Raw genomic sequence first — 13,477 nt, 5'->3', positions numbered from 1 at the left:
AAATACTAACAATAAATACAATGAACACTGCAGTACTCAATGTAACCAAATGAGGTCACAGGATGTGTCTTGGTACTGTTCCAGTTCAGGGTATTCAGTTGTGGTCATAATTTCTCCGACCATATGGTCCCTTTCCCAACTTATTTTAATGTCTTATTTTGAGTCTCGTTACCACTTTTACTAAAATGAGTTCAGTGTCACTGAATTTGAAGGCTGGGCCCATGCCTAGACTACTTCATGAGGAGTTCAGGCAATTGTATGCTTCAGTGGTCAGGTTCCTTTTTAAGAACTGGAACCCTGATGTCATTTGGCATGGGATGAATTACATCATTTGCCAATGGGGCTTAATGAAGCATAATAAAGAAATAGATGTGCTGCCTAATTAAGACGTGCACACATTCCATAAGGGTGTGGTTAAAAAGTCAGCAGGAATGGGTGAAATGGGCAATAGTTCCTCAAAGAACACTCTATTAACAACATTATTTAAAGAAAGGAAGGTCTGTAGCTCACTCTGGTTTGATGCAGCTCTGTGCCTTTCAAGGTAATGTTGAAAGGAAGTAAAATATCAACCATGTTGCTGTAAATATAGAATTGATTATGGGGCAGAAGGTAATTGTGCTACTATTTGTTTTTCTAAACTCATCCTTTAGCCTATCCACTCATTGTTACTTAACTAAGTGGAAAGAAAATAGCTAATGGATTGAGTAAATAAATTTTGATTTCAGTTGATCATAATTATGTTTAATGTGTTTGGATATAACTTTTATCCTTTATCAATGAGAGACAGAGAATCAACCTAATCCCACATACACACAAACATACTCCTATTTAAGCCTTTGAATTGGGAAAAAGGAATTAGTCCAAAATTTTTCTCTTGATACTGATGCTTCTTGACCTACTGAGTTATTCCAATGCTATATTTCATTTTCCCAATATTTGAAATATTTTGCTTTTGATCGAAGCTATTAATTCTGCAGAGGAGTTGCTCTGACATTACTCAGTATCACTGCATCACATTTAATGTTTCTAAAAGATTTTGTTAACTGTAGTCAGAAGCATTGACATTTTGAAAACATAAATGAGTAGCAGCTGGGCCTTTTGATTTCTTTGTTCCTGCATTCAGTCTGCAGGAGTGAAATTGAGCTTCCAGCAGCCTGCCATTTAAATTCACCATCCCATTCCCACTTGGATCATTCTGCCTGTGGTCTCCTGCACTGTTACAAGTCTCAATACAAGCTTCAGGAACAACATCTCGTCTTCAATCAGAAAGCACATTGCAGCCTTCCAAGCTCATTACCAAATTCTCCAACTTTGGGTAACTCCTGTTTTACTTCTGTTAATTTTTGCCTTTGATCATTTTCGTTCTTTTTCAATTAGTGTACTCTGCTCTGTTGCATGTTCCATTGATTTTCTGTTAGTAATTCATTACATAAAGTATAAACTGATCCTAACTATGGCATTAATTTATTTTAACTTGTTTCCATTATATCCCAGTGCTCACAATCCGAAGTGTTAGCTGTTTCTCTTTCTAAAGATGTTGCCTGAGCCACTGGGTGTTTCCTGCAATATGTTGGGTGTGCTGAAACCATGGGAGATGGCCTCTAAGTGATAGACTTGCCCCAGGTCCATACTCAAAGAAAGACTGTGATCTGCAATGGCAGGCTAATAGTGAAACTGGGGCTAGCAGAACATCTGCTCCTTTGCGCTACAAAGCTTTTCGAATACTAAAACTATGACTCACCCGTTAATCTTGATTTGATAGTAATGTTGGTTGTGAGATTCTCAGCATTCTGAAATGCACTGAAACTTCAGGGGGGAAAAATGCAGGTGCCGGAGATCTGAAACAGGTCCTTTGGCCAATTTGTCTATACTGAGCTAGATATCTTTCTGATCTAGTCCCAGATGCTTGAAAGATTAAAAGCCAAAGTAATGCTTCAATTGAAAGATTCTGAGTTAGAACTGGGATGGGTTGGTTGGGTGGGGGAGTTAGTTTTAAAGTTAGAGAGAAGGTGGGCTGAGAGATGAATAGGATTGTGTGGTTGGTTGAAGCCGTGCATTCTGTGGGGATGAGCTACTAATAAGTTGAGTTGAAGGGCAATAAAGAAGTGTAACCCTGTTTGTGATTTTAAGCTAATAATAGGTCAGGATGTACTGATGATGAGATATGAAAAGAAATGGGGCCAATATCACAGGTAGATAGCAGAGAAAGTAAGCTATTGGAAGTTGGGAATTCATTGTTGGCTCTGGAAGGCCTCAGGCTTCCATTGGGGCTCATTATAAAATACAGGAGGCCACAGGTCAGGGTTGGGAGTGTGATGGAGAATAAAAGTGGCAGGCAACAGAAAGCATAAGATTGCTTCTCTGGACTGAATGCCGGTGCTCTGTAATGTAATCACTAATCTATTTTTCTTCTCCTCAATGTAACGAAGCAACCTTCTGTGCTGACTTTCACTTCTGGTTTTAGTCTTTTCCAACAGAATTGATGGAAAATGCATGAACTAAAGTATTTATGAACTGGATTTTGAAATACGGTGGAGCCTAGTTAATTGGCCATCAATTGATTGGGGCAGCAGCTTATTCGGGACAACTCTTAAAGAGCAAAAACTAATCAAGAAAATAAGCGGGATACCCATTGTTTATTTGGGACACCATGCTATTTAGTTGGGAAAGGAGATTGTTGCCAGTTTCCAACTAGCATCAGTCATGTGCACTTGTGTAACCGCTAGAGACTATACTGTGCTTAGAGCTACAAGTTTTAAAATGGCATCAGTTGTGTGTTTCTCTTCAAAAAGCAGTGATTTTTCTCACTGATAGTTGATGAAAAATAAGCAGCAAGACAATTCAGAACTACTCTGCTCACTGTCGTTTCAAGTGTTCAGGCTTGGAAATGCCAGAAATGGCTAGGAGTGAAAATGAAGCAATTTAACTTTGTCAATAAGTTAAGAACTATAAGGAATTTGAAGGTATCAATAATCATCTTTAGTATTACAATGAAAATGAAGATTTGGAGGATGCAAATGTCAAAGGATTGTATGCAGGATGTCTATTATCTGCACTAGTATCTGTGCTGATTTTGTTCATTTACAGTCAATGAAAAGAACGTGGCAGCGTACACTGAATGAATTCCTCTATCGATGACTATTAGAAATTAATACAGTTTTATAGTACTGTATTGGTGTATCCTAACTTGTTTCGTATTTTATTGAAATTTATACTTTTTTACTCAGTTAAATGACAGTTTAGCTTTTATATACCCTTTAAATTATTTTCATGAAACTTCTGCTAATTGGGGCAGCCACTTAATTGGGCCAAAATGTACTGGTCCTGATGTATCCCAATTAACTGGAATCAACTGTATTTGAAATGTTGGATTGTTTTTTCAATGATATTATATACTAACACACTGTTTAATAATTTCTCTAGCCCTAAAATAATTTTGTACATTTCATAAAAATATTTTAAAAATATTTCAAAATAATAAACAACATAAGTTTTTATTGTTTTAAAGTTTGACAGTTCAGTTGCTATCTGAAATATTCAGCTGCAACTTCTAAATTCAATTTGTAATTGTATCTTTGTCTACCTAGTTCAATACATGTGAGGATATTTTGATGTGATTGGATGCTCAGTGAGCTTTTAATGTTATTGCTGCTGGATGTATAAAAGCAATTGACCGTAAGTTGCAGAACATTTAGGATTAACCATTATGGTAGGCGATAATGCATAAAAATATAAAGCCTTTTAAATCGTTCATTTTACTTCTTTTCATTTGTAACTTCTGATGTTAATATTCTCACAAGTTAGAGTGGGTTGGGGCGGGGGGAGCTCACCAAGTAGTCTAGTAGCTCCTTTGGTACCAATTTTAGACTGGAGAAAAACATAATCCATTTTCCTGGATATACCATCTGCTTCTGAGAAGCAGATTTATTTTGTTAAACTGTTATAGGTTTTTACAGATGGTAGTAGCATATTGACTGTGGTTTCTGCTAATCCATAAAGTTTGCCATTGCTTTTTCTTATTGTATTTCAGAACATTTTATTTTATTTGTAAAAGTTAAATGAGCATACCTAGGATGTTTTATACCTTAAAAGATACTTGTTGTTTCAGGTTTTTGACAAAGAAGTGAAGAGCTACGTTTATATACTGGAAGGAAGCTGTCAGAGGAACAAAATGCAGTTACCCAAGGATAACAAGCAATCACGTAAGTAATGGAAGATTTATTTAAATTGACCTATTTGTTATTATTGCAAATTATTTTATAGAATAGCAATCACTGGACAAGTTCAGGAATAATAGATAAATCCAAGAATTCTGTGGCTCATCCTTGTTGTACATCTAACTAGTATTTTAGCTTGATCAGGCTACACAGAAGAAAGAATTTTGTATGGGAAAGAAAAGTGCTTGTAAATCAGCTTGTTTTTCCCTGATTCAGCATCAAGAGGTGTCTGCAAATAAGGGAAGTGATGTACACATTTGGAAGGTTATAGGGACTACTTTATTAGAGTTATATAAAAAATAAAATACAGAAAGAAATAAAGATTCTTAAAATACAGAAGGAAACAAAGTAATACTCAACAGCCAATCAGTGAACCAATCTACATAATCCTGAAGATGTTCAATTACCTTTCACACAGCCTTCTCTCTGTCTCTTTTTCCACCTTACCAGTATCTAACATAACTTTTACTCCTGTACTTTTCCATCCCCTAGTGGTACCAGCCTGTACTTTCTTGTCTCTTGAGACCTATGGCCTGAGCACATAACTTAGAAATAGAGACAACTAGTCTGCAAGGAAGAAAACATTCTTCACTACAATCTAATCTCAAATGTGCACATCTTCATGCTATTACCACATTCCAGGCAGACACCATTTTGTCTTGCAACCAAAATTTTGTGTTACACACTACTGCGTGTACTAAGGAGGAATCAGTTAATTTAACCTTCTTCACAGTTGACAAAACAGAACTACTGGAATTTGATGTATTTAAAAATATAATGTTTAAACTGTATATAAATGTAATGTTTACAGCAATAACATCAAGAGAAATACAGCGCTACATCTATGTTTTATAGAATCTCATAAACATTTATTTTCTAAACCTTTTTCCCCAAATGTCCCCTCCCCCATGCCACGACCTCATTGATTACATAAGGCTCAGAGAGGGCTTCTTGTTTTTACATGAAATAACCCCCAAAATAGACCAGTGAAGATAGCTTAGACAATGCATTTTAACAGTGCATTGAAAGACAACATGTGGTCTTCCATTTGCTGTCATCCACCTTGCTGTTTCTGCTGTTCACTTTTTTTTATATGTTGTTTTATTGTTTATTAGGTGGGAGATTTTAAAAAAGATTGATCTGACTTGCCAGCAATTATAAGAATTGAAGGGCATAATTAAGCTGCATCCTTGATTTTTTTTGGGGGGGAGAATGTACAAGCATTCATGCAAACTAATGTAAATTGATAAGATATTGTAAACTGAATGGACTAATAGAGACAATGAAAGAGATGTGGCTGTCACAATGATCCATGGCCTCCATTGTTTGGCCTCAACGTGGGCCTGGTATGATCCATTACTTACTAAGGTCCTAAGGTCTATGGTGGACGCAATCAGCAGAGCGATTCAAGACAGCAAAAATCAGCATGCTCTCAAACAGTCTATCACCTTTATTAGAGCGGGGGAGAAGGCTCAACATCAGCCTAGCTCCTCGGGAGGACTTCGTGCCACTGCACGAGACTGGCAGCTCCAGGTCGACCTTGGGAGGCAGTTCAAGTTCCCAAAGAACATAGCAGCTGCTCTTCTTTGCCCAGACATAGTGTTAATATCAGAGTCTACAAAGCAAGTGGTCCTGCTGGAACTTACTGTCCTCTGGGAAGACCGGATTGAAGAGACCAACGAGTGCAAGAGGGCTAGATACACAGATCTTGTTGCAGAATGCTGGAGCAATGGCTGGAGAGCTCTCTGTGAGCCAGTCGAAGTTGGGTGCCAGGGCTTTGTTGGCCATTCATTACAGCGGACCCTAAAACTCTTTGGAGTTAAGGGATTGCAGTGCAGGAGAGCCACCAAGAGCATTCTGGAGGCTGCTGAAAAGGCCTCATGGTGGCTGTGGGTCCGGAGGAGGGATCCGTGGATTAGTGCGCCGCTTGGACACAAGTCGGGGGCTGATCACCCCCAGCTGGGTTGTCCGGTCAAGGATGTCTGATGATTAAAGACCCGTAACACCCTATGACCCCCGGTTCATCACTGAAGACGTGTCCAAGTAGCACCAGAATGTGTATTCTACAACCACTAACAGCTCTTTGGTCTTATGAATCAATGAGTTTGAGAAGATGCCCACCCACCTCTTAATTGTTGCTCATAAGATTTCCATGAGAGAGGCTGAACATAGAACACAGAACAGTACAGCACAGTACAGACCCTTCGGCCCACAGTGTTGTGCCGACCCTTAAACCCTGCCTCCCATATAACCCCCAACCTTAAATTCCTCCATATACCTGTGAAATTTAAGAGACTATTAGACTAGTGTACCTGCCTCCACCACTGACTCAGGCAGTGCATTCCACGCACCAACCACTCTCTGAGTAAAAAACCTTCCTCTAATATTCCCCTTGAACTTCCCACCCCCTACCTTAAAGCCAGGTCCTCTTGTATTGAGCAGTGGTGCCCCGGGGAAGAGGCGCTGGCTATCCACTCTATCTATTCCTCTTATTATCTTGTACACCTCTATCATGTCTCCTCTCATCCTCCTTCTCTGCAGAGAGTAAAGCCCTAGCTCCCTTAATCTCTGATCATAATGCATACTCTCTAAACCAGGCAGCATCCTGGTAAATCTCCTCTGTACCCTTTCCAATGCTTCCACGTCCTTCCTATAGTGAGGCGACCAGAACTGGACACAGTACTCCAGATGTGGCCTAACCAGAGTTTTATAGAGCTGCATCATTACCCCACGACTCTTAAACTCTATCCCTCAATTTATGAAAGCTAACACTCCATAAGCTTTCTTAACTGCCTTATCTACCTGTGAGGCAACTTTCAGGGCTCTGTGGGCATGTACGCCAGATCCTTCTGCTCCTCCACACTTCCAAGTATCCTGCCATTTACTTTGTACTCTGCCTTGGAGTTTGCCCTTCCAAAGTGTACCACCTCACACTTCCCTGAGTTGAACTCCATCTGCCACGTCTCAGCCCACTTTGGCATCTGAGGAAGCAGTTCGTTGGTATTGGCCAATACCATTCCTAAATTAGTGGCTGCATGTTCATGTTTGCGGCTGCATGGATGTGAGGATCTATGATTTTCTTTGTGGAGTACCACAATGTATCTCGGGGCTACAGCCCTGGTGACATTTAGGAGTTTTAATTGCTGGTATTCATACCTTGCAATTTTATATTCCACATTGTTACTCCCTGATGTCTGAGATTCTTCGTACTCTTTCTGTTCTGTCTTGATGTTAATTTTTAGTTGCCTCCTAGTGATGTAGAGTAATATAATTAAGAAACAGGTTTGTTGGCCCAACTGGTCTATACTGACCAAGATGTTCATTTCTCATTAAACATTACAACACCTTTCTTCTGGCTTGTGTTTCATTAATCAGTAATTACCAGTAATATACTGAAGTTGCTGAATACCTCTGTCAGAGAAATGCTATTGGCAACCATTACTACTTAATACCACTCTTTACCTCTGAGATCAATACAATTATAAAGTGGTTTCTCATAATGTCAGGTTCAGTGGCTTTACCATGTTTCATGCTTTTCATTGCTTTAGTTATTTCTTCTTTGGTAAGAGGTGGGCCAGAATTAGATTATGAAGACACACAGTCCTCTTTTATTGTCACTTAGTAATGCATGCATTAAGAAATGATGCAATATTTCCTCCGGTGTGATATCACAAAACACAGGACAGACCAAAACTGGAAAAACTGACAAAACCACATAATTATAACATATAGTCACAACAGTGCAACAATACCATAACTTGATGAAGAAGTCCATGAGCACAGTAACAAGTTCAAAGTCTCTCAAATGTCCCACATCTCACGCAGACGGGAGACAGAAGAAAAACTCTTCCTGCCATGCCCGACCATAGTCCGTCTCTGAGTCATCTGAAAACTTCGAGCCTCCGATCAGCTCTCCGACACTGAGTACTGAGCGCCATCTCTGTCCAAACGATTCGACCTCAATCTCGGTCACCAACAGCGGGCAAAGCCGGGGATTTTGAGACCTTCCCTCTGGAAGATTCCTGACCGCGCAGTAACAACAGCAGCAAACTGGCGTTTCAGAAATTTCTCCAGATGTTGCTGTGTGCTTTCACGTCCATCTCCATCAAATCAGAATTGTTCACGGCCCCTATTTAATGGATACGATACCATTTTTCACCGGAGGGCTGCGCACGCGTGGCGCGCTGCTCTCTCTCCTCCCGCCGAATTTAGGGTGTTTAATATCTGGGGGTTCCCCTCTATTATCTTCAAAAAGCTGCTCTATACACTGAATCCACCTCTCACATGCTTTATCTGGATCTGTTATTATGGATCCGTCTGCTGATCTTATGCATCCTGTAGAGAAGGTTTTCTTGATTCCAGTAATTTCCTTAATTTTCTTGTGCATTTCTTTGCTGTTGTTAATATGGCCTTCTACTTCATTGCATTTTTGATTCAGGCATTCTTCCTTTGCAATATTGCACAATTGTCTGGTCTGTCTGTCTGCTCTGTGTATTGCACTTCATTATTCTTCACTAACCTTCTTTGTTCCGTCAGATCTAGAATTTCTTGGGTTATCCACCCCTTGTTGGTGTGTTGTATTTGTACTGGGATTATCTCGTTTGCTGATTGCTGTATAGAGTATTTAAATCTATCCCAAATAGGTGTTGTTTCATTTTTGTTGAGGTATTCTTCTACAGCTGTTTTGAATTGTTGCTTATGTAAGACTCGTTTCATCTAGTGGCATGATCTCGGGGGTGGCTACCCCTCCCTGACCAAACTTTAGCATTCTTGTTTGGGTGGATGCTGCGTGCTGTGTCCCCTGTGTAACATCAGTACCCTGAAATAATATTGTCCACAATGTGTAGTTAAATGATTAAGATTTTATACTTAAGTATGGGGTTAGTAGAGAAACAAAAGAAAAGGAAAACAAATAAAAGGTGCCAATAATCTCACAAACATGTCCAGTGCACAAACGTTGGAGCTCACGGATTCCCTTTCACTGATCCTCCTTCGCTAGTTGGCACCTGGGCTTCCACCCCAAGCCCAGGCCCAGCGGGTCCGGCCACCGTCTCCTCAAGCCACGTCTTCTCTCTTCATCCTCCTTGCACCTTCTACACCAAGGCCGCGCAAACGAACAGCTTTCACACAGACAGAAAGAATAATATCTATCCCAATTGGTTAGCAAATGTATACAAGTCCCGTTATCACTAATTATAACCCAAACATGCTGCTATAGAGAACCACTGTCTCAGCAGTTAACAGTACAGAGAAGCCATTTTATTAACCTTAGCAGTAACATAAAAGAAGAAACCCTTACACTTAAATATGCTATCATTTTTAAGTTCTCCCAACATATACTTCTTTCTCTTTTTTCCATGTTTCAGCTTCTTTAATGTTGTTTTGATGGTAGCTATTACTGGATGGTGATCTGAACCACAGTCTGCTCCTGGGTAGGCTTTAGAATTTGTGATATTATTTCTAAAATGTTCATTGATGGTAATGAAATCAATTTGATTCCTTGTTCTGTCCCCAGGGCTAATCCAAGCACACAATCTACCTGGATGGTTTTTATACCAAGTATTGGTTGTTTCTGACACACCAATCAGTAAACCTTTCTCCATTTTCATTTTTCTCCCCTAATCCAAAAGGTCCTATGGTGTTATCTACCCTTTCCTGTCCAACTTTGGAGTTAAAACCTCCCAAGACTAGTTTTATATCCTGAGATTTACATTGCTTATAAGCACTGTCGAGATCTTCATAAAACTTGTTGATATCCTCTTCATCTGCATCATTTGTTGGCGCATAGGCTTGGATTATGCTAATGTTAAAAGGGTTACCCCTTAATTTAACTAAAAGCAGCCGGTTGGATATCACCCAATATCCTATAAGATATTTTGATACTTGTTTGTTTAAAATAATTCCAACTCTATACATATGCTGTTGACCTCCAGAATACATTATCAGAACTATCGGTCCATCTAATTTCTGACAGGCCTAAGATATCAACTTCCAACCTTTTCATTTCATTTAATGTGTTGTCTAACTTTCCTTTCTGATAAAGTGTATGGATGTTCCATATTGCTACTCTTAGCCTTTCCCTATTGCTTACAGTCTCTGGATGACGGTCTGGTGTCACCTGCAGCCCATGACTACCCCTACAGAGCGAGGTGTTGTTCTGTTGATTAGAATCAACGCCATTCACACTATTGTCTAGTTTCCTTCTTCTGTCTTTCCATGATTGACAAGGCAGAAATTTCAACAGTGGTTTGCCGTTGCCTTCTGTTGCTGCAGTGCTCATCTAACTAGAGCATTTGACCCCTACTCGTGTTCCCAATTGGGAATCATACACTAGATGTTGCCCAACCTTTGCCGCTGTTGTACGAAGACAATCCTTCATCAAAGCCTGGAATCCATCTCCCTACTGCTGGAGACTTCAGTGATTTTAGGTAACACCACCACCATTGGTCTGGTTATTTTTCTGGCACCAAACACTCGCCATATCCAGAGCTCCTTCAGCGAGACGGTGCACCCGGACCTAAGTCCTATGTGAAGGTGACATTGTATTGGGTGGGAGAAGCTATATAATTGCTATTGGCATTTCCTGATATTTAGTCAGGACCAAAGCATCCCGTACACCCCGCGTACCATATAAAACCTTGAAATCACCTCCTTTTAGGTAGCGACAAAACAAAGAAACACAGTAGAACCCATTCTTTAAAAAAAAGACCATCAAACACCCAATATTCAGTGGGGGGGGGGAACAAATTGTGCAAACAGTAAAAGTAAGCAAATAACATTCAAAACTGAAGATCACAAAAGTATGTCCACAGCCATGAAGCATGTCACAGCTGATCCAGGAGCCAGTTAGTTTCAGGCCTCAGCCTCAGTTTAGCACAGAGATGAGTAAGCCTCACAGAGCAGCGAGCTGAATGCTGGCCCATCTTTCGCCTCCAGCCCCGACACTCTGGCCTTTTCAATCTGGTCTGGTGTTTAACTCCGCCAAACCTCAGGTCATTCCTCATTCATGGACCAGGCTCTGCTGCTTTGATACACTTTTGGGCTCAGGCCCTACTGCCTCAATCTGGCCTATACCCAACCTTTCCAATCTGTCCCGGTGTGTAAATTGGTCAAACCTCTGGTCATTCCAAGCTCCTGAATCCAGGCACTGCATCTTTGATACGCTCATGGTCCTAGGCACCAGCAGCTCGATTTGGTTTGTCCTCAACCTTCCTAATCTGGCCCAGTGCTTAAATCAGCCAAAGTGCGGGTTATTCCTTGCTCTCAGGCCCAGGCTCCACTGCCTTGACTCTGCTTTGCCTCAGTTCTGCCGCTTTGAATTGCCTCCAAGTTTGCTCCAACAATGGCAAAACATTGGCTTGTTCTCTGTTCTTGGGCCTGAGTGCCGCCACCTCTGTTCAGCCCGTACGTGCCACGCCACAACCATCCTGCACCTTCATGACTTCATTTCACACCACAGAAGTGCCAGATTATGCAGGCAGTTTAAAAAGCTAAACTCTGGAAGAGAAATTACAGGCTATTGATAGTAGTGTTAATTTTTCAAGAACATGTGAGTAATTAATAATTGATTTGCTGCCAGCAAGTCATTACTGTGCTCCGCCTGTGCCATCTTAAACTCATATATGTAAATGAAGTAGTAGAAAGAGAAATGGGAGATTGAGGTTTTTGTTCCTACACAAAGACTAGTGATGGTCTGGAACTCACTTCCATCATATTCGTAAACTAAAAAAGAAATAAAACAGTGACTTGTTTCTCTGGAAACTAAGTCTAAAGTGGCAGTTGTTCAAGTGAAGTATCCATCTGTATTAAAATGAACCTGCATTAGCCTTTTGTTTAATGGATTTTTAGAAATTCCTGTGGGGGCTGGTCTTACTGAAGCAGGTTCTTTGGTATTCTGTAGCAAGCCAGCAATACATTCCTCTTGGACCATGGGCTCAGCGCTTGAGTTGATATTATAGCACACTGTATTGTCCCATTTGGGTTTTCACATGCTTTTGTGAGCTCTGTTCAGTTTCACTGACCATAAAACATTTAGTGAGGAAGTGTAGCAACCAGAAAGTCACCAATTTCTTAACATCACTATAAGAACCATCATCTGGAATCTACCACATAAATCTGCTATTTTGCCTTTCCAGGCACTTTAAAAAGTAATGGGAACTTGTACAATGCCAATTCTTCATCACCCCAAATGTACATACAAAATGTGTTATCTGTACATAATACTAAAAACCTGTACTGGACACCTTTTAAATACAGGTTGAGTACTCCTTACCTGTAATTCTGAAAACCTCTGAAATCAGAATTTTTTTTTGAGTGCTGACATGACCTGACATGTCCACAAAATACTGCGAAGATTCCCAGGCACGTGGAGTTCTCTGCACACCAATAACAGTTCTGAGATGTGACCTCGCACATGTAATGTACAGAAGTTAATGGAAAAATAGAAAAATCCTGCATAAAGTGATCACGTCAGCACCCGAGTGAACATATGCTACTTAACAGTATGTTGACCATGAAACAAGCAAAGATCTATCTTGCCAAACTGAAGAAAAGGATGATTGCAGAAATTTAAGAAAGAGCACGGCATTAAATTTTTAAAGCATCTGCTGATCGTGAAAATCTAGCACCCGAACAAGTATATAATGCTGATTGTTTTTATACTTTTACATAAAACCTAAAAATAAGTAAGGTACAAATACAGATGGAAGCTAATCTGAACATTGGAAGTTTGGAGAGGAGGGGACTTCAATCAGGTCCACCACCCGAAGATAAAAGACAGGAGCGGGACATGGAGTGTAAAAGAGCTTTGACAGGTGGCTAGTTGATGTTTGGGATTGATTAGTAAAAGCAAATTAAAGGAAAGGAGGGGCAAGTGCAGCAGCCATTGTTGCAGTGGACATTGTCAGATCGGTGATCTTAAGGTTTTAGCTCTTCGAGGCTTCTGGGAAGGGAGGCTTCAGTCAGATAAAGCAAAGGAAAGAAAAGATCAACATGTTCTGTTCTTTATATCTGCTCAGCTGGGACAGTGGGAATGACAGGCAGGACAGTGAATTGTTATTCTTGCGGGATGTGGGAAGGCAGGGAGACCTTCAGTGTCTGATGACTACATCTGCAAGAAGTGCACCCAGCTGCAGCTTCTAACAAACCATATTAAGGAGTTAGAACTGGAACTGGATGAACTCTGGATCATTCAGGAGACTGAAGTGGTGATAGATAGGACATATAGAGAGGCAGATATATCAAAGTGTAGGGCACAGGAA

The 13,477-nt window shown here is 40.3% G+C and overlaps 1 protein-coding gene across 8 annotated transcripts in view; it reads left to right on the top strand.

Annotated features, from left to right (window-relative positions):
• cfap20dc (CFAP20 domain containing) overlaps positions 1-13,477 on the top strand; it is a 492,691-nt gene that overhangs the window by 22,879 nt on the left and 456,335 nt on the right. For 7 of the 8 annotated variants that reach the window (XM_072280490.1, XM_072280488.1, XM_072280492.1 and 4 more), the window contains exon 3: positions 4,109-4,202. In XM_072280490.1, coding sequence (XP_072136591.1) covers positions 4,109-4,202 — 94 coding nt within the window. Of the gene's footprint in view, positions 1-4,108; positions 4,203-13,477 lie in introns of those variants that run through there. The other variant, XM_072280489.1, reaches the window with a different exon arrangement.

The sequence above is a fragment of the Mobula birostris genome, chromosome 16 (assembly GCF_030028105.1).
Source record: "Mobula birostris isolate sMobBir1 chromosome 16, sMobBir1.hap1, whole genome shotgun sequence".
NCBI classification, from domain to species: Eukaryota; Metazoa; Chordata; class Chondrichthyes; order Myliobatiformes; family Myliobatidae; genus Mobula; species Mobula birostris.
Note: the sequence above shows the minus strand (reverse complement) of the source record. Positions and strands in the feature narration are given on the sequence as shown.